The sequence below is a fragment of the Watersipora subatra genome, chromosome 7 (assembly GCF_963576615.1).
Source record: "Watersipora subatra chromosome 7, tzWatSuba1.1, whole genome shotgun sequence".
Lineage (NCBI taxonomy): Eukaryota > Metazoa > Bryozoa > Gymnolaemata > Cheilostomatida > Watersiporidae > Watersipora > Watersipora subatra.
In genome coordinates, this window is record NC_088714.1 from 51,706,647 (window position 1) to 51,731,222 (window position 24,576).

Below are 24,576 nucleotides of genomic sequence, written 5' to 3' on the forward strand. Positions count from 1 at the left end.
GAAGGGGTGAGCAAATACATTACAATGGTTACTTACATTTATTTACAGGTTACCGTAGACTCTTATAAATCGGTCGCATTTTTTTCACACGAAAAATCTATCATAATTCGGGACGAAACTTATCTATACATATAAAATCAAGTGTTTGTCCATCTGTTGTTGTTCGTATGTCCAGTTCAAGCAATTGGTTAAAATACGCACACTTACGCGCTCGCGGCTAGAAGTAAAAGCGGTAACAAAACTCACAGGAATCGAACTCGTACATTTGGATGCATGGATGTTAGGCGAAGCACGCTACCACTAACACACCTTAACACAGCTTGAAGTAGTTGTGTATATAATCGTCCCAGATCATCTCTCACGGCGCTTGGAACTATCTGCACTCCAACTTCAACGCAACTTGCCGATTGCACTCAGTTTAGTAGTAGCGCGCTTGGTTTCACATCCGGGCATTCGAATGTATGGGTTCGACTACTGTGAGGTGCAATATTTTTTCTAACGCTGGCTTTGGACAGACACAGCTCTTATTACAGTAAAGATTAAAGTATTAGCCTGAGTTACTAGCTTAAGTTACTCAAATTCATTGGGTAAAGAAACTTAGGCAATGGTACCTACATTACCTGCCACTGTTTATAAGCTGTTTTAAATCTTGAACGAATGTGTAGCATAAGGAGTAAAAAATGTTTTTCACCAATCAGTTTAAGCTATGCCTCGAGCTTTTGAATATTTGAATGATACATTGGTCAGATACACACAGAAATAAACAAACACCATGATTTAAAAGTTTTGAATAGTAATTGCTGTATAAGTTGATTAAAAACAAGCTTTCTATACAAAAACGTGTAATATTGCTGGACATTCAGCTAGCATATACTATAATAAGAGCCATAACCATTTGTTTGAAAACACGATCAGAGGTTGGAAGTTGAAAAAAAGGACTGCTTCATACATGATTTGAACCTTTACTCTAACAATTTCACCAATCGACTGTCTTTTAAACACTGTGGAGTAATTGTACCCATATTTTTCATACCAGATGATTTTTCACGGTACCCTAGACCACCAGGGTACTTGTTATAATAAAAGAGGGAGTTTAGAATTGAAAATATTGTAATGCAATGTTTCAAAGGATTTGAGGTTTAGAACGCCACAGTATTGCTACTGATACTGTCATTACAACATTTCCACTGCTCATAGATAGCTATTCCATCTAATTTATGTAACCATATTTGTTATTATTATCAAAAATGACGTCTAAAGTTGAATTTCTTTTCATAAAATCAAAATTGGTAATTTTCATTCATTTGTTTGCTGGTTATGGCTTACCAGTAGAGTCCTTTGAAAATTTGGGGTTAGACAACTTCACATAGAAATGTTCATCTTCTTCAAATATATCATCATCAATAATGGTAATTGTGAGGCTGCTCGTCAGCTGCCCAGGCATCATTACCAAGGTTCCTGTGCAAGAATGATCAGGTTGGAAACATTGCAAGCATACCCCAAACATGTGTCGACTGTCACAATCTACACACTATACATCAGAAAAACTGTACTACATGTATAAAGCTTAAAACACTCTCAGAGACTTAAAATGGTTGAGAAGTATGACTTCAGTATTATTGGTGGATTTTCTGAATACCTTCACTGCTATTGGTGGGTTTTCTGATTACCTTCCCTACTATTGGTGGATTTTCTGAATACCTTCACTGCTATTGGTAAATTTTCTGAATACCTTCACTGCTATTGGTGGGTTTTCTGATTACCTTCACGGCTATTGGTGGATTTTCTGAATACCTTCACTGCTATTGGTAAATTTTCTGAACACCTTCACTGCTATTTGTGAGTTTTCTGAATACCTTCGCTGCCATTACTAAGTGTATAGAAATGAAACATTATGTTTCCTACTATTTAATAGGTTGAGCGAAAAATTGGAGTTGCCTACCTTCAGTGTGTTCATAGTCGGAACCAGCTGTAGCAGTGCCATTTTCCGTTTTATAGTCGACGTAGACTGTGTTCTGTAAGTTGCCTCCCACCCTTTTTATAGTGACATCAAATGTTCCTACATGTTCCATCACTGTGTAGTGAGCCGGTTCAAAGACTATCAAAGTTGTTTTTTGGTTTTGTATTACTGCGTCTGCTGCAAATAGACAGTTTCAAATGACTTCACACTAAATCTATTTTAACAGACTTGCCTGTCAAATATCCATCCAACTGAGATCTCATTACGAGTTTGCACTAGAGCTCTGGCGACATAGCGATATAATTGTTTGGTGGTAATTTTTTACGCAGACGATTTGAAAATAACCACTATTTAATATTAAACAGATATCAGCAATCTGATAAATGATATAATCGTGTAATGACAATTTATCTCACACCTGATGATTTTCAGAATGAGCGATACTGGAACTAAAACGCACGGGCCTTCTAGTTTTATAATAGGCTCATTCCATGCCCTTCCACTTACACAGACGCTTGTAGAACATGTATGACGTTGTTCTACAGATTGCTAATGTGAAACCTGTTGTCTTTACAAATATTTGTAAGTACAAATGGAATTAAACGAGTCTGTTGTCTACTCGTCAGGAGCTCTTGATGCCTCAGTCATGGTTGCCCTCCTTATGTCTTTCCTGTTACCCTAGGACACTTTTATTTTATTAGAATTTAGTTTCGTGACTAGCATACAGAGTAAAATTTTGCTGCAACTTAATTTCGCAGCTCTGATGAGTGCAAAAATATAGTGATGGGAAAATAAATGCAGTGGAACAAACATAATTAAATTCCTCAGGTTCAATTCACCGGTAAGAAAAAAATTTTCAATTTGGAACTAGTTTGTAATTGTGAACCGCAGGTAGAATTGTGTGGCCGAGATCGATAATGCAATTTGATTGCTTGCTGCCATTTGTTTCTTGGACTATCAATGAACAAAGCTAGAACAATGATAGTTCAGTTTCGCTCATGAAATTTTCGCGAGAGGATGACTCCGCAAAAACGCGAAAGTTAGATGAGGCGAATACATAAGTGTCCTAGGGTATGCTTTAATTTAATTCCAAAAGAAATGTCTTCACATCACAGATAACTGTTGAATTGTTCAAACAATGCCGTCCACATTCAACAAAGTATTCTTCGTAAGATACATTCTACAAAGAATAAACGCTATAGCAAAAGGCATTCTTGTAAGGGCTTATTTCAAGTATTTCAGTGTGTCAAAAGATGCCATAATATTTACTATAATAAGAGCAAAATTTGTCCATCTATCCAATGGATATGCCAACAGTGTTAGTGAAAAACTTTGCCTTGCTCAGGACTTGAACTTGGGTACTCCGACTCGCAGTCTGGTGCTCCAACTACTTCCCTACTCGGCCACTTTTCCATTTGAAAATTAATCATACATATACTGATTACTCATTATGATCTCTCATGGTGCACAGGACTGCCAAGTGTACTGATAACCAATAACTGAATCATGGAAACAGTGGTACTGCCTGAATGATGCCAACACTGCTAAAATACCATACCAAGGTTTCTACAAAGCACCTGCTCATCGTTGTCAAGAAATTATCCTGTACAAAAGAGTAGTTATCAACATACCCTCTGATTTCTTTTTGTCCTTTCCAATGGATGTTTTTAGATGCCCTCCGCCCGTCAGTTTTCTTGTAGCCTGAATTCGGTAGAAAGCTCGGCTTTTAGGGCCTCTATTAAGGATTTCCAACTCTGCTAAGTTCTCAAGCGATCCCATTTTCACATTTGGGTTTTTAAGTCGTATCTCTCTTAATATGTCTATATATTCATTTCTGTGTTTTTCAAACATGAGGATTTCTTCTGTCAAAGTTTGGCCTTCCGCCAAAAGAACCTGTTAAAGTAAAATAACCGATGAGAAATGGTATTTTTAGAAAATAAGTTGTTAAGCTTCATAGATAAATGAAGATTAGCCTTAAATCCACAAGTACATGTGTTAGCAACAAGGGGGATTAGAGCAAATTAAGTAAATTTTGCAGCTCAGTAAACTAGCATTCATAATTACAGGCTACATTAGCCAAAAAGCGTTGCCCCAGCCTTTACAGTTTCACATGTACATGAAAAACTGGTAAGGTTCAAAGGTTAGTTCATAAACTAACTTTTACAATTCCATCAATAATCAGCAGTCGTCTGATCTTGGCCACAAAAAACTTCTTATTTGTTGGTAAGCATCCATATGCCTTGTGTTATGGAGATTTTTGCTTCAGGTAAAAGGAGAAGGAAGAAATCATATGCCTAAGACACCACACGTTCACTCAGTGATTACATAACCACACCATGTGCTCGCGGTTATGAGAGCTTAAGGGGGAGGGAGGTCTAAGCAGAAGATACATACCTCATCACTACTTGCAGTGAGTGGCTCGCACTCAGCCTATAGCAGTAACCAAACATAATAGTCAAGGTTTTATGGTTACATTTATGGAAGATTTGCAATGTGATACAGCGATACGTCATTTTGTGAATGTGATCTAGTAATACAAGTCATTTTGTGAATGTGATCTAGTAATACAAGTCATTTTGTGGGTGTACAGTGATCTAGTAGTACAAGCCATTCTGTGGGTATACAGTGATACAGCAATATAAGTCATTTGTGAGTGTACGATAATACAGGAATACAAGTCATTATGGGAGTGTACAGTAATACAGTAATATGAGTCATTTTGTGAGTGTACAATAATACAGGAATGCAGGTCATTATGTGGGTGTACAGTGATACAGAAATATAAGTGTGCATTATCTAATGGTTAATGAACGACAAGGAATCTATGCTCTCAGACCATTAGAAGAAATAAAAATTTTTAACTGATTTCGATGTCTATGAGGTGTAAGATGATATTAAAGTGGTATAAGAGCTTAGCCGGTGAATTTGTGGGTATTTATTTCATAAAATTATTGCTGATCATAAACAGACAATTTATATGAAGAAGTCTCATGGCTTGACCAGAGGCAGCCAACTTGGCTTGTGCCTCGTCGCATGCCAGGAGATTACGATTCCTTAAACGGTCATTGCTTACACCGGTCGTCTGGCATCTGGCCATTCTTCAACCAGAACAAACTGCTAACATTTTGTATAAAAGGAAACAAAACAAAGAGTCGTACCGACCATTATTCGTTAGGTTGTAAGAAAGCTTTGTCAACATCCACATGACAATTTTTAATCACCGAAAGATATAGTAGAAGTAAAAATGTTGTTTTTTCAATCGAAAATAAATTCAGGAGTATTTATCTAACTTCCATTACAAAAGCTTGCTTAAAATTTACTAGTGGCTTGCGCCACAGCAAATTCATAATCAATGGATCTGCTAGTAGCCTGGCTCGTTAGTGTGCTTGGCTTTCCAAAATTTCAACTACCGACTGTCGTAGCAGCCAGGTTTCTACACTGCTGAAAAAAGTAAGAGGCAACAAAACTTTACTATTTCTGGTTGGTTGTCATGCTGAAATCAAAGTGGGTTCAGTAACTGGTAAACTAGTGAGTCCATTTCAAACAATTGTTTAAACGATGCAGCTTTTATTCTTCTCCGCTTATAATATCAGCAACACTTTGTTAAATTAACCTATTTGAGGGTTTAGTCACATTTCTACAATTAAATTAAATTATTTACTATTATACCAACTTAAAACTATTATAAAGCATTGAATGGTTTATGCCTGTCAAAAGAAGTTTGACAGAGACCAACTTCTTTTGAAAAGTCAAATTTTTATAGTTTTTAACATTTCCTGACTGATATCTGAATTTAGAAAAGCAGTAATTATGAAAGTAGATGTAACTCAAACAATTGGCTAATTTATGTCATGCAAATACTACAAATGTGAGTATAAATCAAGTAAGTCCTTGTTGAAGTTGTATGCTCATACCTCATAGCAGATCATGTGACTGATTGAAAGCCTGTCAAAGTCTCTCACAAGCAAACAACTTCTATACAGATGTTATAGGGTAACAATGGTTAGCTTGAGCACTTACAGCGCTGTTTCTTTTTGTATGGTTGCTTTCATACGTATGCCTCCGCATGGCAGCCTCCAAGTCTGTCTCTCCTTCTGTCTCAATCATATTGTGGTGCCTACTTTCTCTGTACACTCGAGCTTTGTTTTTAGTCGAGAGAAAGTATTTATCAGCTATATAAGCAGAACCAACTGTGAGGGGAAACAGCAGCAAGGTTACGAATCCTTCCCAAATCTAAACAGATCAATAAAAAATTAGACTAATTTTCAATAAGATTGACTTAGAGCTTTTGGATTCTCTATACATACCCCCATCTCATCCAAAAGATGCACACAAAAAATATCTCTTGTTGATTGAGAGCAACGAGATAAGCAATTGTTTAGGCCAAAATCTATCCATAAACTTGGAATTGTCCCTGGCATGCTGCTTTCAATTATTCAGTGAGAGAATAACCCCAACAAAGGTTTTCAGAAGTTGCTGAATTCGTTTGTAGTAAGGCAAGTGTTTATCACAGCTCAAACAAATATAATGATCTCACACAATGGATTTTAATTATATAAAGTGAGAAACACGATTATCTGTTGCCAATGAAACAAGCTGACTTCGTCATAGCGGGCCATTATTAAAACAAAAACAACCGCAAATCTTTTTTAATTGCGAAATAGCATTAAAATCGAAATGTCACACGCATATCTTTTACGCATAGCCCCTATGCATATAGAGTTTTTTAACAAACAATGTAAAACTTTAACAAACATTTGTTTTGATATATAAAAAATTTTTAACATGCAATACGAAAAGTTTTATGAAGCATTACAATTTTGTGAATCAGATTCATGTTAGCTGTTCTCTTTCACATAGTTTGGTTCTACAGTGCTTGGATAAAACGAAACAGCACTTCACATTTATAATTTTATAATTTTGGATTCCAAGAAGACTAGTAGTTTTTTTAATTTAGACAAAGAAATGTAAAAGAACAAAAGCAAACTATTTGATTCAATTGTTGAAAGATATCTAAAGACTTAGTAGCTAAGGCGAGAAAAGAAGTGAGAGTGATATAAAAGATTAAACTTGAATGAGTGCTGAGAATAACAAGTAATGAAATGTAAAAAGTTTTAAACTTAAAAATAATAACAAGCTGTCCTAGTGTGATCTGTGCTAATGTAGTCTGCGCTAGACTCCGTATCACTACTACTACATGTGCACCATCTGTATCCTGTATCATCAAGGCTCCACCTTCATTCACCTGATTTCAGTCTAATGGAAACAACAAGAAACCTATTTTCATTGATTTAATATTTGACTAGTTTAATTTTTTCTATGATGCATTTAGCTTATATGATATATCTAATTACGTTTAGTATGTAATATCTTGTAGTATTTATCATTAAATTTGTCAGCTGTGAAGCGAATTCATCAAAATAGAATGTGTTCTTATAAAACTTTTGATTTGACGTAAGACAGTTTTCACATAAGAATAAATTTTTAGAATGGATTAGCTTCACATATCAAGTTTGGATTGTGTTTATAAATGCAGGTAGAGCGATAGAATAAATAGTCAATAGAATCAATCAGAATCAACCTATATAAGTATTGACATGGCTGCCTAAAAACTTTTCACTTTTTCATTAGGTTTTTAGAAGCATTGATTTTCAATCAAGGCTCAATAGATCTTAATATGAGATTAATATCTATATTTATTATTTATTTATTATTAATTATTTATTAATTATTTATTATTTATTTATTATTATTATTTATTATTTATTTATTACTTATTTATTACTTATTTATTACTTATTTATTATTTATTTATTATTTATTTATTATTTATCAAAGTTAGTTTGTGTATGTCCAGCTATGGCTATTTAAACCTTGGAATCAAATTTCACATTCTGATGGATTTGATCTCGTGGGGACTGCAACTGCACGTTTTAACTCCACACACTTTACCCCTGAGCTACACAAGGCATATTGATCAATGATAATATAATATACGATACAGCGTATGCACACACTAAATGGCGTATTATTTGAGCATTGCGCCCACGTGTTACGATGCCCCTGTTATACAATTTTTTTGCCTAACACTAGGAAACACGATGCTTTTTCGTTATTTTTTCCTTGGGGCAAGTTTTTTCTGCAACACGATGTCAACAATAATTTCTCTCAAAATTAAAATTTGGCGATTTGTGTGCTGATTATATACGTTATTGAGAGATATACGTTGCTCACCATGGGGAGTTCAGCGTTATAGTTCAGCGTTTCCGTTATAGTGAAAACTAATTCGCAAATGGATAAATGATAAAATTTTGGTTCAAAGTTTAAAGTTTACTAAAATACATACTAAACTTCCATCAAGTATGTGTTTATTAAACTAAATTCATTTAAGTTCGATTCAGCGTTTATGTTACACGTTTGTCTCGAAGGTAAAAACCCTCCATGTAGTACGTTGTAATGTTATATTATCTTGCAGATCATACCCAAAATATGCAATAAAGTCATTGTAGATACCTATAATTACTGAGATTAACATATTATTTTGTTAATATTTTTTAATGATGATAATTTTTACCAGAAGGTGATTAGATTATTACTATGGGTTTATATACGACTCTATGTACGTCTATAGCCTACGATATTTTTGCATGCCATCACTGGCATGCGAAAATTGGCACGCCAATTTTTGCATGCCAATTTTCGCATGCAAAAATACATTTGATTTTTTTTCATTTTTACACGTTTATCTTTTCTCCAAATTTTTTTCAATGAAACACTACTTTCAAGTTATAAAGTTTTAAACTTAGGTGATTGAAAAAGTTTTAAAAACCTTTACTGTTTTATTTTTTTTCTTATGTCATTTGAACTGCAAAAAAATACTTTTTTTCATGATATGAAGTTTAAAGGTTAGAATGAAAAATGTTGTATATGTTAAATAAAAACAAGTTTTCTGTCCAAAGATTTTTTTATTACCCGGGCAACACCGGGTAGTACAGCTAGTAGTATAATATATAATGTCTTCCAAGCTTTAATAGTCATTCTATGCTATTCTATGTGTATAATCGAATTCATTCTGTCAGAGTTATCTTTTCTTGCTCCTTGCCTTTGATGTTAACCCTGTACAATGGACACGTTTTGAAATAAGTGGCTGTCTGTTACAAAACCTGTTTTTACGTTAAATATTCGACCTGCGATTGTTGATCATTACTGAAATTATAAATCACTTTTATTGCATAGGAGCAATGTTTTGTCTTATTAGCAGCGCTGTCCTTGCGCCTTCCAATAGTATTGGTACCAGAAAGAATAAATATAGAGAAATGGTGAATAAGGTAAACATTATATAATGTTCAAGCTAATTAATTAAACGTGAACTGACAGCAATTTAAAATGAAATCTAGTATTTATTCCAATATAATTATAGTATTTCATTTTTAGCAATCATTTTGATGTTGCAACAAACAACCAAATTTGGGAAGCAAAAACATTGGCAATGCAAGCTCCAAGCCGTGACATAAGGTAATGATTTTAATACAATTATATAGCGTTGCAGTCATTTCTGGTCAATATGTTGCAAAGACCATGACCCCTTTTGTCCATTTGCACAACTTAAAAACCTTGTATTTCGTTCAAATTACAGAAGAATATTATCAAACAACAATCTGTAATGTTATCTGCTACTGTTAATGCAATAATATTTAATCTTTAAATATATAATTGCATGACAAACTTATATATTGTAAAGGGTGATTGTGTTACAGCCAGCTAGCATATCAGTTATGTGTATAGCACTATTATAGTCCTACGCTACGAAAAGCTGTAGTATAGCCCTCGTACCATACTGTACCATAGCATTGTGGCATAGCCCTCACAACTATAAGTTATTCCATTTTTAACTTTTTTCAACCCATGAAAATGCCAGCAAGTAGATTATTTTGCCCATCAAACAGTAAACAAGGAAACAAACCCTTAGACCTTTGGCAATGATCATGTATTCTTAACCGACAAATAAAACCGCACATTTATTTAAAGCCAGCTATCCGCTGCCGGCAGCATAAGACTACATGTTAATAGGTTCACGGCAATCCTAAAAAAAGCAATGGCAATAGCCGTGTATCACGGTTGTTATGAGTAGATGTAATGGGAACTTTAGTCGGCAAGCACCTGTTAATGTTGGCATCAATCACCGACTCACCTGTCGAAAGATGTCACCTATTATAATCAGGCTAATAACAGCCAAATATAACAAATCATAACAAACTTCAAGCACCAATAACGTTGCCTCGTAGTCATTAGTCATAAAGCACCTACGCTCACAGGTGTGAACGCCAATTCCTTGTATACATTGTCAACACCGAACATAGGAATTCTCTCGTAAACACCTTTCGCAATGCCAACTTCGCGGTCATCACTCTCAGATCCTCAAATTCCATTTGTGAAAGTACTTCAACAACTTGGAATAGAATAGTGGTCTTGAGAAAGGTCATTTACAAAAAGGATCACCGTACAGAACGCCAGTACTTCCTTCTGTTCAAAATAAGAAGACAAGTAAAAGGTCATCTCAAACAGCGTGCTTTTGCGAAGGGAGTGTTGTTAGTTCTAGCCAAATCTTTCTGGTTGTCTGGAATGCTAATTCATACGTGAGCAAGCTATGCTACACAACCTTTGAAGTCTTCCAAGGGTTGGCCCTCCCCCCCCCTTATCCGCTCGCACGCTAAAAAGAAATGACCTGATGACCTGATGTGATGTATCCACGCTTCAGACTGACTTATCAGCTATAGGGTTTTTCCTGAGCTGACCAAAGTGCGCAAAGGCCAACTGAATATCCGGCAGCAAAAAAATAAATGAAGAGTGAATGTATCATCACCATTTCTAGTAGAATGAAAAGGCCTCATTGTGGGTAACATCACACATTAGCTAGCAATTTGTTGCTTTTTGTGCGTTTTATTGCATGTGGTATTTAAGACTTACAGAGCAAAATATAAATTAGCAAACCATTATACATACATCTTTCCATGAGAGCAGAGGAGCAAAATACAGTAGACATTCCTACAGCGTAAACAATTCATTCCGGGAAGGTTAAAGTTTTAGGGATTTTACATTATACGAACAATAAAATAAATGTAAAGTGCCTAATCCATTACTAAATCTTCCCAAACTTGCCCCTTTGGTCTTCTGAAAAATTAATTTGAAAACTTGCGCAGACTTCACACTTTACGTTATATAAAATTTTAGAGGGGATTGAAGTAAAAACTTTACATAAATTTTTTACGTTATTCGAAATTTACATTATCGGAGGTATATATTATATTACACACAGCAGAAAGGGGATATAGCAAAAAGATTTGTACAAAATACCAAGGGGATAATTTTTAATGAGGTGAGGCTTGAAGAAACTTTTGGAAAGGGGAATACCATAAAACCTCGATTGACTGCTATCTTTATTTGAACGTCGCTTCTAATAAAACGCCACTATATGGAAAAGGTTAAAAAATACAGCGAGATGGCGTTTAAATAGAGGTCTTACGGTAAGTAGAGCCACTGATGGAAGGAGAAGAAAATGAGCGGTAAAAGAAGACGAGGAAAATACAAAAGACGACTTCAGATGGGAAGTTGATGAGATGAGACCAAATAGTCCCAGCAAGAACTCTTTTAAAAATTCAAGGTTATTAGGTCATCATGGCTGATGTGATTGCACTGATGATACTCAGAAATATTACATACAAGCCTTAGAGTAGAACCCTTCTAAGCATCGTAAATGTATTCCTATAAATTACGGAACACATTTTGTGTTTTCAATTTGACATCATAGTTTCAATGACCGGGACTAACGTGGCAATAAGGTAGTTGTCAATCAACAATCAAAAACAGAAATAACATTAAACACAGGTTTGTGGTAAACAACGGATAGCGATAAATCGCCGGCAGGCTGGTACTTGGCTTGCCTCATATCAGCGACGAAAAACCCACAAGTGCTCTCCAGTTCGGCCCTTCTGATTATAAGGTACACCAGTAGTGTTTGCCAATCTATTTACCTGGGTACAACCACTGTACACTGTGTTTGCTCAAGCTTATATTAGTTGGTACATCACAAAAGAACAAGTGATAAAGTCATTTCAAACATTCTTTCTCATTCTTTCATAGATTACTTATATATGGTTTTATAGCATGTAGATTAACTGTAGTTATTCATGTCTATCCATGTCATCTAATCCTATATTTACTCTGTTTCTTAAGGTTTGGTTACTTGCCAAGTTATTTTGTATCAACCAAAGTATCGAATCTATATTGGCAACTATGCTAAAAGCACTCTAGGATTTAGAAAACAACTCCATATATACTGACGAAGTCCTTTAGGACCATATACACAATGTTTAGTTGTTTGTATATTATGCTATTAAATAGTGTATTATTAAAATTAAATAAAATAGAAGCTAAGTCAAGTTTAATAAAATTGTTCTAAACTGATCTTAAACTTTCATCTTATTTAATTTTACATTGCACTTTCTTAATATTGAGTATTTTTATGCAAGAGACTGTAAACACGGCACCTATTATGTATATAGGTATAATGTATTATATATTATGTTCTTTGTTACATGTATGTCTGTATGTAGTTTCACTTGCATCAAGAGGTAGCAAAGTTTACAATATCAGGAATAAATACCGAGTTTACAAATAAGAAAATGACAACCAAGCAATTATTCATTTAAATAAATCAGCTTGACACTAAAAATAATGAGAGATAGACAGGGGAAAACCAGTAATAAGCAAAAGACTGGGAAACCCCAAAAAATACTAATAAAATAATTTAATTATCTGAGTTATTTGAATTGTTTGAACTAAAAACAAAATAATAATGCGTATATTTGAAATTATAGATTGTAGAAGCAAGCAAAAACTGGGAAAACCAAAATAAATCTTGCTAATATAAACTTAAATTTTCTGAATTATTCAAATTATTTGAATTAAAAACAAAATAATAATACGTATATTTGAGATTATAACGGAAACTCAAAACTAATTTTATTCAGTGCAAATCAAATCATGACAAAGCTAGCTATTGGGATAAAAATCCTGTTCATCACTGGTTCACTTATGAAATTAATATTGACCAATGAAAATGCATAACTGCACCATCGTGCAATCTGATTGGTCAAGTTAATGTTTTCATTGTGTCTCAGCATCTATACATCGCTATGAGAAACCTCTCAAAGGTTCCCAAATTTGGTGTTTTAGGGAGGCAGGAATGAAATGACCCTTCTGAAGTAAATATGTATATAAGGAACATAATTATGATGAGATCAACTGTTTAACAGCTCATGCTGCTACCAGTGGGCAGTGGAAGGACTTTCCTTGCATCTCAGCATTCAAGCCAACAACTATATATATAGCGGATATTATTTCTGAGGGTACACTTTAAAGCCTGGGCTTGTACATATTGTTTATGGCATACTGTCTTGTACATACTGTCTATGTACATACTGTCTTGTACATACTGTCTATGTACATGCCTATATCTGCATACAGTCACGTAATCCTAGACTTTATTACAGACTTTCCATCGATTGTGAAAGCACTTGAAAAGGCACAATTCCTTTAAATAAATAGCATTTTGATACTTGGAGCTTGTAGAAAATGATGAACAAAAAACAGAAATCAAATGATGATTAGTTTTTATTTACGCGGTCTTCAAAGGGTGATGTTTTAAAAGTAACTATAGAAACATCATTGCAGTACACCCGTTTGATGGTGAATGTTTTTAACAATAAAAACCAAATAATTTGTGTCGAAACTGTTGTTGTTGAGAAAAACTTTATAGTTTTGTCTACTTTAGAGCCTTCATTACGAAGAACTTTGATCAGCGTGTCATTAGAGACTAGTTCCTTATCAGCAGCCATTTTTCATTTTTTGGCCAGTTTGAAATGCCTTGAGTATTTTGGTGATATCTCAAGAATTAGCCCACCGATAGATTTGAAATTTCGGAATTATGCTAGAAACGTATCAGGCTTAAATCAGCCAATTTTTCATAGTTTTAAATAAACCGGAAGTCACAAAAAAACAAATCAAAACTAAACACGAATATTTTTCAGATGTGAATTTTAATAAAAGAACAACACCTCGAAATATCTTGGGCTCAGACTTCAATGTTGTGGCGGACGCCAGGCCACGAATTTAATTTTGACATTATATCCTTATATATCCGCATAATAATCACTCTTACATATTTTGCCTGTTGTGTCTATCTTCATTCTATCTTTATAACGCTAATACTTTCTAATGTTTATAGTTTGGCTGTAACAAAGCTAACGTGTTAGCGATCCTATTAATCATTTTTTTATACGGTTTCCTACCAGGCTCCATTATACGGCACAACGGAAGTATATATATACCGTAAGTCCTTATGCTCAAGCCGCGCGGCTTGTCGTTGAGCGCGGCTTCTGGTTCAAGGTCATAGGCCGTGGCTAAAGCCAAGTTTTTAAAACTTACGTGAGGCTTATGGCGGCGTCTCGATAAATGCGGTCTCTGCTCAGTTTCGCGCTATAACCATAGAATCGCAGTCATGATACACTTTTATGTATGGGATTTTGGCGACCTACTCGTTTATTTTCAAGGTCATGTTTATGGAATACTTTAGACTAAAGAGGAATTTGTCGCTAATGTTTAACTCACCACAGTCGTATGTTATTAAAACCGTTTCATTCTTGACCGGCATCTTTCCATAAACGTGAAGCCCTCTAACAGTGCAATAAATATTTAGCCGAGACTTGGCAAGTAAGTTCTTGATGCAAGGGTTTAGGAATTTTAATTCGAACTTGGAAGTAAAAGAAAATTCTTTTCACGTGTACTGATGTAGCCTGTTTTCTTATTCAAGAGGACGGGGGTATAGTGAAACCCTTCTCAACACTCTTGCTCCTGAAGGGGTCAAGGACGACAAAACTTCAGTCATTAGCCGCGGTCTGTGGGCATACGCGGCTTGTTGGAGGATTATTTTTTCTTTCGTGAGTCATCTGGTTTTGAGCACAAGCCGCGCGGCTTGAGCTTGAGGACTTACGATATAGGGAGCGCTCTCGCTAGGAGAGCAGAGTAGCCATAGCTATGCTACTAATGAGAATTCCTTCGAATAAAACAAACCATCTTCACTTCTCTTGTATTTTATGCAGCAATTCTTGTACTCTAGATCATGCCTGAGTAAAAGCCGGCAGAATCCTTTACAATGTGCTAAAGGTTGACTTGCAACAAAATTCACATTACAGTTATTTGGTATCAAAAAGTTCAACATGTCTTACTCTGCTGTGTCGTAGGTGCAAAATATGTAGAAATGTGATTGCAAGCTCTTAAAAGCTCAAAAACAAACAGTTAATCGCAGCCATCACAAAAACGCCATAGATTGGAATCCCTCTCAAAACAACTCAAATGGGGTGTAGTTTAATATGATGTGCTTCTGTTTACACTTTCATGCAACCTCATTCGTCGAAATATTTTCATATAAATACTTCCTGCATTCAATAAAACCATGTCTATTGTCCTTATGTGTCTATTTCATCATCATTGTAATGCTGAAATAGGATCTATTGAAACTTACGACCAATGTTATCACTACCAACTAGTATATAAAACTAGGATGATCTATGAAAAGGCTTGAAACTGAGGTCGCACTGAGGTCGCACTGAGGTCACACCGAGGTTGCACTGAGGTCACACCGAGGTCACACCGAGGTTGCACTGAGGTCACACTGAGGTCGCACTGAGGTCACACTGAGGTCGCAATGAGGTCACACTGAGGTCACACTGAGGTCGCACTTACCCTTATAACTCCAGGAGAGATATAAGCGACTATCAAGTAGAGCCAGAGGTAGGCGAGAATACTCCAAGAGGCTGTTACAAAGAAAACTCTGAGGTGTTTGATCCTCCTCACCTCACCATCAGGAATTATGTAGATGCAGATTCCAATTATGACAAACAGGTTGAACGCAGCCGACCCGACTATGGTTCCAGGGCCTAAATCTCCAGCTTGAAAATCATTCCCTGTCAAGATACAACAACTCCTAACAATGCCATTTATGATATTATCGACAGTAATTGCCAAGCTTTTAACCTAATCGATTATTTCATTTTTTTGGTTGCATGACTACGGCCTTATTGCTAACCCTGTTTCATGCTTTGTAACCATGGAAACGAATAGCAATGATAATGGTTTGCTTTCTTTACACCCCAAAAGAAGAGCATTTCATCAAATGCTGACTAGCAGTGTTTTAGGAATTAGCCATAAAACAATATAGGCAGCAAAAAGATACCAGATTATGTTTGTAGAAGCTACAAAAGTGTAGCCAGATGCAAAGAAATTAAAAAGATTTGGTTCTGTGAATAATTTTGTAGGGCATCCACTTTGAATTGCAATTTCTTTGTTCTAAAATATTATTTGAGCTTTATAAATAAAGCTGTTGCAACACTATAACCAGAAGGAAAAAAACATTGTATACGGTTAAATTAATTCCTGTTCAATAAATCTTATTTCATTAGAAATTGTCTTCCCATAAAGCCATTCATGAAATTTGTGTTCTGCATTTTTCAAATAGAAAAGAGTTTTTAATGTTATCAAGAGATTTTATCTATAGGTTTGTAACTTGATACTCTTGCTTATCGAAGAATGCAAAGGTTAATGACCGCTGGCTAATCTAACATCAGCTGGGGAGGCTCTTGTCATGCCTGGACTTGTTATAGAAAAGAGCTTTCATCAAACAACAGAGTTGAGGTTCAGACTTGTGAGGATTTGTTTAGCAGATAGCAGTTTTTCAAGAGCATTTTAACAAAATTCCAAAATTTGCCTAATGTGCTGTATAATATTTGGAAGAATATGATATAATCTTCCTTACCAATAATTTCCAAAGCTGTAAGCATAATTTCTGGAGCTGAACTACCTAACGCCATCAATGTCAAATTGGAGACAGTTTCATTCCAAATCTTTACACGTATATTGACGATTTTTCCATCTGGTCTCTTTACCTCCACCACCCGTTCCTTCGCCGTTATTACTTCAATGGAGGACATAAATCGCTCCGCGATAATCGATACTCCCAAAAACATGTAAAACAGTGCTAGAAAGTATACAAACGCTCGGCAAAGTCGGTCATAGATGGAGATGTTTTCTGAAGGCAACCACTTTGGAATAAAGAGACCGTCTTTACATTTGTACTCGTCGACAAATGGAGAAGTTTCATTGTCTTTGGTGTCATGACCATCAGCAACTATGCCGGCGTTGGCAGCATGGCAAGCAATGATGCAAGCTAACAAATAGCAATGTATTTGTCCTCGCATGCTGTTTTATTAGTTAGTCGTTATGTACACCTACAACAGGAATAAATATTTAATAAAAAAACATAAATTCATTATTTGTATCATCTGGTTATTATATAGTTGTATGACCTCTGAGAAGCTTGTAACAGTTGCATGGTTAATGCACATGTATGACATGAAGGAATACATGCTCTCATGCTATAAATAAGAAGTAAAAAATATAACTGATTTCTATGTCTATGAGGTATATGATGATGTTAAAGTAATATGAGATCTTTGCTAGGAAATTTGCGGTTACTGATTTAACAAAATCATTGATAATTATAAACAAAAGTTTTATGAGAAGAAGTTGCTTGGCTTAATCAGAGACCAGTCATTTTGGCTTGTGCTTCGTAGCATGCCAGGGGAGAACGATTCCTTCAATTGGCTCGCACTAGCCATTTTTCAAAATGAGCCAAGTGCTAGTCGAAATAGTCTAAAACTCACACATAGGTACAAGCAATGTGTGTAGTATCACATTTTCCCGCAGTAAAATAGTCTTTCAACTTTCGTTTAGTCAAAGTTGTAAGTTCATTTAAATAGAATGCCTTATCTATTCTGAGGAAGATAGTCTAGTTCAAAGGGCACACAGATGTCTGTTTGATTTACAATAAGTACTGGAATACTGATCACAGCGATCTATTCCGTTGGTCCAGCTTGCAAGTAGCTAAACTCGCACTCGCTGTTAGTGGCAGAATATGGAACATGTGACCTGTAAAACAGCTGATGAACATATCAGTAAAGCGATCAGTCAATTGTTAAGAGGAAATCCTCATTTTTTCTACTTTGCTAGTAATGGAGTACAGAAAATACATGTATCCTCGAGCAATCTCTATCCAGTAGCTTCTTTAAGGTGAAGTTATTATGTAAATAGATTTTTGTTTAAAAATGCGATCAAGGGGAGCCTATACTAACCAAAATAATGCTATGGTTGCTACTAATGCAGCAAGCTAAGATTTATAAACTGCAATACCAGTAGAAATGAGTTATATTCTGAAAGGCCTTGGTTGAGGTAAGTACACACAAGGAACAAGATATGAAGACGTCACATGGGCTGTTGCTGAACTCTACTAGAGATGGACTATGTTACTAGCAACCAGTTTTAGCAAAGTTTAACCGTAGAAAACAAAAGCTAATTCTATGTTTTTGGAAAAATCTATTTTATCAGTATCATGAAACAAATTAATATATTTTAGATCAGTGAATCTTGTCTGTGCACGAGTACAGGAGTCTTACGAAAAGCATGACCTGCACCTTGTTGTCAACCAATTCATGCAACAAAACCTATCCACAGATCAAAGAGTGCTCTGGACACAAATGTCAGCACTAAAAAGATGGGTCAGCAAATAACAAATGCGTCAGCGATAAAACAACAGAACTGCAAAAAACTACATGTTATCAAATATCCCCAAATCCTGCAATCACAAGCTGTAGACAAGCTAACAGACTAGCTGTGACCTTACCAAGGACTATAACCGCTACGGACTACCTTGAAAGGCTGTTGGAGTCCCTAGTGCAACACACTCACCCTACTGTCGACCTGCTCCTCAATCCGGAGAGTCTCCTTATCTCTCCTGCCAACATTGTGTTAACATTGATAACACAAGACTATGATGACGCAAGGAGTTGATAGCTGCCTCTAGATAGCTGATAGCGATATCTGTGCTATTTATATAGATGAGTTATGGCCAGTCAAGTCGTATCTAATCTGCCTCTTTATTATTGTACTAGTAATCTCTTGGCTCGCCTCAATATAGACTGATTATTATTGAGCACGGTATGTATTATGTCTTTTCGTGTAACAATCTGAAGGACTAACGCTCTCAGTTAAGGGTCAGGCACGCTATTGTTAAGCATTGCACATTTTTAAAATGAAAATGTTAAAATTAATAACTGGACTATGTTTGGCTGTTTAAAAACAAACCTGCAGAGCTAAACTCGGGTTTTCGGACTTGCGCATCCAAAGATGGTCTACAGATTCCATAGAGAACGTAGGCCCTATATTGAATCTATATTCATAGATATCACTTTGTCTGTTAAGCTGCGTAAATGCTCTTGAGCTTCTACATTTTTTGGCCGATTTCATGCAAGCTTCTCGTGCATATGCTCTTGTCACTTTCGGCAGGTTGCTAAAAATATTTGGTGTCAAAACTCTGTCTGGTTACTGGTTCCTCTCAACTACGTTTGGTTGAAAATATAAAATACATGGCATCATCTGGCTTACTGCTTGCATCTACTAAAGACTGGAACCTGAAAAAGTTTATTTTGTTCACAAAATAATTTTTATTAGGTAGTTAAATTGAGAACTTACCGTTAAAACTTTCATACAACTTACATTCACACAAATCAGCTATTAAATTAAAAAAATGTATATTCCACTTAAAAAGAGAAACACCTATCAGTGCTTTTTGCAGAATTTTTGGGCGGGGTTAAATAGTCAGGTTTCTACTAAACTACCAACTACAAGGAAGGTTTAGACCGCCGTGTTGACATTGAATGCAATTTCTATGATAAATTAAGTTTTTTTTGCAGTTTTCTAACTTTTCCCAGCTGCATGTCGAGAGAGTAAGCTTAGGGACCAGGTTCAACAGTTAGTTACATTTCACAGCAGCTGTCGAGTTGAATAGAGTTGAATATATCGGTTTGATTGCATTTTAATGGAAAGCATGATAGAAGGAATGATGATATGTTTAGCTGCTTTTAAAGGCTTCACAAATTAGCCAATCTGATGTGCTTTTGAGCTGTGTTCATAGGCATGATACGACAGTGAAAGGTATGATGGAAGGCCTGACTAGAAAGATGGCACAGGTGGTGACAGGTAACGGAATGCAAGAGATGATAGGTGACGCAAGGTGACAAGCATATTGACATGGGGTCCCAGTTAGCCGGATGAATAATGACAGGCCTTATGAAATGTAGGATGACAGGTGTCATGACACATGGTAACAGGTGTAATGACAGATATTGCGCATAAGATGGTGGCATGTGGGAGAAAAAGTAAAATGACATGCATGCCTGGTGACAGGCCTGATAGCAGAAAATATGAGTTAGATAGATGGAGAAGAGTGCAAGTAGCTTTGCTATAAGAGCTGCCAGCAAGGCAAGGAGTCTCATTGTCTGCGCACATTAAACTGGACTTTCTCTATTTGGCAACAGGATATCCTGTTTCAATATAACTAAAACAGGCTATAAAGAGATCCAAGACTACAGATTATTGTTTATCTGAATAAACACAAAATTGTTCATTTTTAGTTTCAAGTATTCAGATAAAAATAGTTGAAGTGCAATCCTCCATATTTTAGACAAAAATACAAATTCATAGAAAGACTTCATTGTAGTGTCTCACTACCACCCTGTAACTGAGTTATTTTAAAATGACGGATAGATAGGTCAGCAATAAATAGTCTAAACTGGTTGTAGCCACCAGCTATGATAAGAGGGGATCATTATCATACATTTCATAGAAAAAGGTGTTGTTATGGTGGGCATCATAGATGAGCCCGATGTAGTCAAGTTCCAGCTGGAAAGGACCTTGGGCATCATCAGATATGGTAATTGAAAAGTTTTTAATTCTGTCCAAATTTATATGCTGCTGTTTGTCCTGCAATCGGCCCTTGCTGGTCAGCAGAAACTTGGAAAATGGAATCTACAAACAAAGATGAACTCGTAACATGCTCTGTACGAGTTTCGGGCTGAGGGGGTGATAACTACCACTGCTGGTACCAGTACTAACTAACACACACATAAACAGGAAGATAGAATAAAAAGTAAAAACTGGGGCACCACTGAAATATTCTTCATCTGATGTCTGGTAGGCTAAAACTATTTAGATTACACAAAAAATAAAGTGAGTATTTACTACTTGTATAATAAACACTAATGCTGTCAATAAATGATAATAATGTTAACGATATTGCTGTTAAACACTCATATTGTTAATAAATAATAATAATGCTGGTAAACACTCATATTGTTAATAAATAATAATATTGCTGTTAAACACTCATATAGTTAATAAATAATAATAATGCTGTTAAACACTCATGTTGTTAATAAATAATAATATTGCTGTTAAACAATCATATTGTTAATAAATAATAATAATGCTGTTAAACAATCATATTGTTAATAAATAATAATAATGATGTTAAACACTCATATAGTTAATAAATAATAATAATGCTGTTAAACACTCATATTGTTAATAAATAATAATGCAGTTAAACACTCATATTGTTAATAAATAATAATAATGCTGTTAAACAATCATATTGTTAATAAATAATAATAATGCTGTTAAACACTCATATTGTTAATAAATAATAATAATGATGTTAAACACCCATATTGTTAATAAATAATAATAATAATGCTAATGATGTTGTTAATAAATGTTTCATCGTTCGCGGTTATTCGGGACCAGCGCCACCACGAAAAGTGAAAACCTGCTGACATACTTGATGAAAACTGATAAACTCATAAATAATAAAGTCACTTTTTTGTTAACAGTAAATATTTTCCCTTTTTCTTAGAATCCATAAACAATATTGGGAGTCAAGGGTTTTCAAAAGACATGATGAAGGGTGTCACAAAACAGCGGCATTACATAGCAACATAACATTGTGTACATAGCAACATATGTGATGGAAACCTGCAGTACCATCTCCTTTTTGGTTATTATCATTAGAGTTGTGTTCTCTTGTGTTATTTTATATAGTCACGCCCCTAGAGGAGGTTGGCCCTAGCCACCTCATTTGCATATTCTGTTATATTTAAGGCCGTGTTTATCGGCCTAGAAGTTGTTCAATACATGCTTTGCATTTGGACCCACACTCTTCTGTTACCTTGCGCAATAACAGAATCATACTGAGCACTTATTTACTCCAAGCCTCAGTCTACGGACTGTGCTTTGGGAGTAGAGTATAGAAACACTGTCGACCCCGGTCGACCTCAGGTCGACCTTGTCGAACGAGCATAATATCACTCAGGGAGCAATTCCCCGTGTAAGGTGGTTGTAGTAGACCGGTGGTGTAAGCCGACTGAGTCGCCTCCGCGTGTTGGTCAACGGGCAACACTTACACGGCCCCTGTGGAAGGTGAATGCAGACCGGTAGAGTAAGCCGACCCAGGTCGCCTCTACGTGTTGGTCGCTGGATCCAACACACTGGTGGCAGCAGTGGGATTGAACTGCGGTAATTAGGACTTATAAGACGAACCTAGTAACCATGCCAAACAGCCGACGGAATGCTACCAGAGATCTGGCTGAGGCAGAGTTACAGCAGGTCGACCAGATTGGTCAACTGACAGAGGCTATCACTAGAGCCTTACAGATACCCCGAGGGGGAGCCAACTTCAAGCCTCCGAAGTTCGATGGGAGTGAGGATGTAGAGCTATTCATCTCCCAGTTCGAAGAGGTCGCGGAAGCAAATGAGTGGAGTGAGAAGGCCACGCTCCTCCACCTGCGGGAGACCCTGAAGGCAGGAGCCAGAGGATGCAGTCGAGGGGACTCACCTGCCTCCATCTTCTCGGCTTTACGCATGAAGTACGGGCTCTCCCCGAGAGAGGCTAGGAGTAAACTCCACCTAAAAAGAGAACCCAAGATGAGTCTCCAAGAACATGCCACAGAGATGGAGCGTCTGGTGAAAATAGCATACGCTGACCTCCCAGAATCCTACCAGTCCAGTATGGCCATGGATGCGTTTTCTCTGACACTGGGAAATACGCCCCTCCAACGCCACCTGTTAGCGATGAAGGCACAGAGCTTGGAGGAAGCAGTGCAGGCGGGGAACGAGTTCCTGCAAATCCAGCCCACTCTTCCTCGACCTGGTGCCCGACCCCTAATAATGACGGTGGAGGAGGAAGAAGTTACCCCCGCTACAGTCGCCCCCGTCCATTCGGAACCCCCATCAGCCACCTTGAACGACGTCCTGATGGCTATAAAGGGGTTAGCAGATGGACTGAGGGAAGGGAAGCTGTTGGGACAACGGGGAGTGGACAAAAGGGGACCAAATTGTTGGGGTTGCGGCCAGGCAGGGCACATCCAACGCCGGTGCCCCCAAGCCCCCCAAGGACAACGGCCTCAAGTCACGAGGCCGGGAAACGGTTACCATCCACAGCAGTAGGGGGAAGTACTGACTGTGGATCAAATATACCCTTGCAAGGACAGTGGCAACAGCCACGACGGACTAGGCGACGCAGGCTCCCCCCCTGCTCGCCACCGGTCCCCTTGCATAACCAATATCAACCCTTACCTGAGTGTGCAGGTCTCCCACTCTCAGAAGCCAAGGATGAAACCTACGTCTGGCCAAAGCCGTCTCGGCCTTCCAAGAAGGGCCCCCAGAGGACTAGCAAAGCCAGACGGACCCACGGAGACGAATCATGGAAGCCGCATAATAGCAGCTATTTCTTGCCAGGTCGCATCGGAGGTCAGTCCGTCCAATTCCTCGTGGACACCGGGTGTACCTCTAATTTGTTGGGACGACATGTCTTTGAGCGGTTACCTAAAGACGTCAAAAGCAAATTGGAGGTCCGGGAGGACTATGGGCAAATGGCAGATGGTACCCGGCTGCAGTTCCACGGACTCATCACTCTCCCGGTCAGAGTCAGGAGTGTCCAGGTTACTGTGTCTCTCGTGGTGTGTGCCCTGAAGGAGGATGCCATCCTGGGCATGCCTTTCTTGGTCGACCACCACTGCGAGATGAACTTCCAGCAACCCACGTTGGTGTTAAATGGACAGAAGTTGACGTGCACTGACCGAGAGGGTCGACCTCTGACAAGCAGCGTACAGGTAATGCGAGCCACAACGCTTCCCCCTCGAACCGAGGTCCTGGTTGCCGGACGTCTCACGTCCTCCTCCTATCAGCCAGTCGGGTTAATTGAGGGAACGAAGAACGGATATATGGTGGCCGCCAGCCTACACCAACCCGGTGAGAAGGGGAGAGTGGCCATCCGTTGTATGAACCCCACCGACCATCCCGTCAGTGTGACGGCAGGAACGGTCGTGGGGCAATACACTGGGGTCGGGCCGGACGAAATAGGGGCCCCCTGGACAGCGAAGGGAGAAGCCGAGGTTTCCAAAGAAACTCCCCCTCCTGTCTCCAATGTACCACCCCACATGCTGGACCTGCTCCGACAGGCGGCACCACATTGCTCGTCCCCTACCGAGCACCGAAGAATGAAAGACCTCTTGACCCGTTATGCGGATGTATTCAGCCAAGGGAGCGAAGACATGGGGCGTACCACCCTGGTACAACACGAGATCCCCCTCCTCCCAGAGGCACAACCC

At 37.4% G+C, this 24,576-nt stretch overlaps 2 protein-coding genes and 1 long non-coding RNA gene across 4 annotated transcripts in view; 1 reads left to right on the forward strand and 2 right to left on the reverse strand.

The window, feature by feature from the left end:
* LOC137401162 (sodium/calcium exchanger 3-like) overlaps window positions 1-24,576 on the reverse strand; it is a 69,075-nt gene that overhangs the window by 21,322 nt on the left and 23,177 nt on the right. Inside the window, exons 2-9 of the mRNA XM_068087544.1 lie at window positions 16,833-16,920; window positions 15,764-15,984; window positions 5,981-6,193; window positions 4,355-4,390; window positions 3,592-3,853; window positions 1,943-2,137; window positions 1,327-1,458; window positions 961-965 (exon numbers count right to left, since the gene is read on the reverse strand). Coding sequence (XP_067943645.1) covers window positions 961-965; window positions 1,327-1,458; window positions 1,943-2,137; window positions 3,592-3,853; window positions 4,355-4,390; window positions 5,981-6,193; window positions 15,764-15,984; window positions 16,833-16,887 — 1,119 coding nt within the window. The 5' untranslated portion in view covers window positions 16,888-16,920. The remainder of the gene's footprint in view (window positions 1-960; window positions 966-1,326; window positions 1,459-1,942; window positions 2,138-3,591; window positions 3,854-4,354; window positions 4,391-5,980; window positions 6,194-15,763; window positions 15,985-16,832; window positions 16,921-24,576) is intronic.
* On the forward strand, window positions 4,232-18,953 carry LOC137401164 (uncharacterized). 2 transcript variants are annotated; one of them, XR_010979293.1, is made up of 3 exons: window positions 4,232-4,370; window positions 9,395-9,475; window positions 18,489-18,953. It is a non-coding gene; the product is annotated as an uncharacterized lncRNA (long non-coding RNA). The 2 variants fall into 2 exon arrangements; XR_010979294.1 differs by lacking the exon at window positions 18,489-18,953 and adding an exon at window positions 13,196-13,270.
* The window catches only part of LOC137401163 (complex I intermediate-associated protein 30, mitochondrial-like), a 29,149-nt gene continuing 25,016 nt past the window's right edge, over window positions 20,444-24,576 (reverse strand). Inside the window, exon 7 of the mRNA XM_068087545.1 lies at window positions 20,444-20,938. Within this exon, the coding sequence (XP_067943646.1) occupies window positions 20,720-20,938 (219 nt within the window). The 3' untranslated portion in view covers window positions 20,444-20,719. The remainder of the gene's footprint in view (window positions 20,939-24,576) is intronic.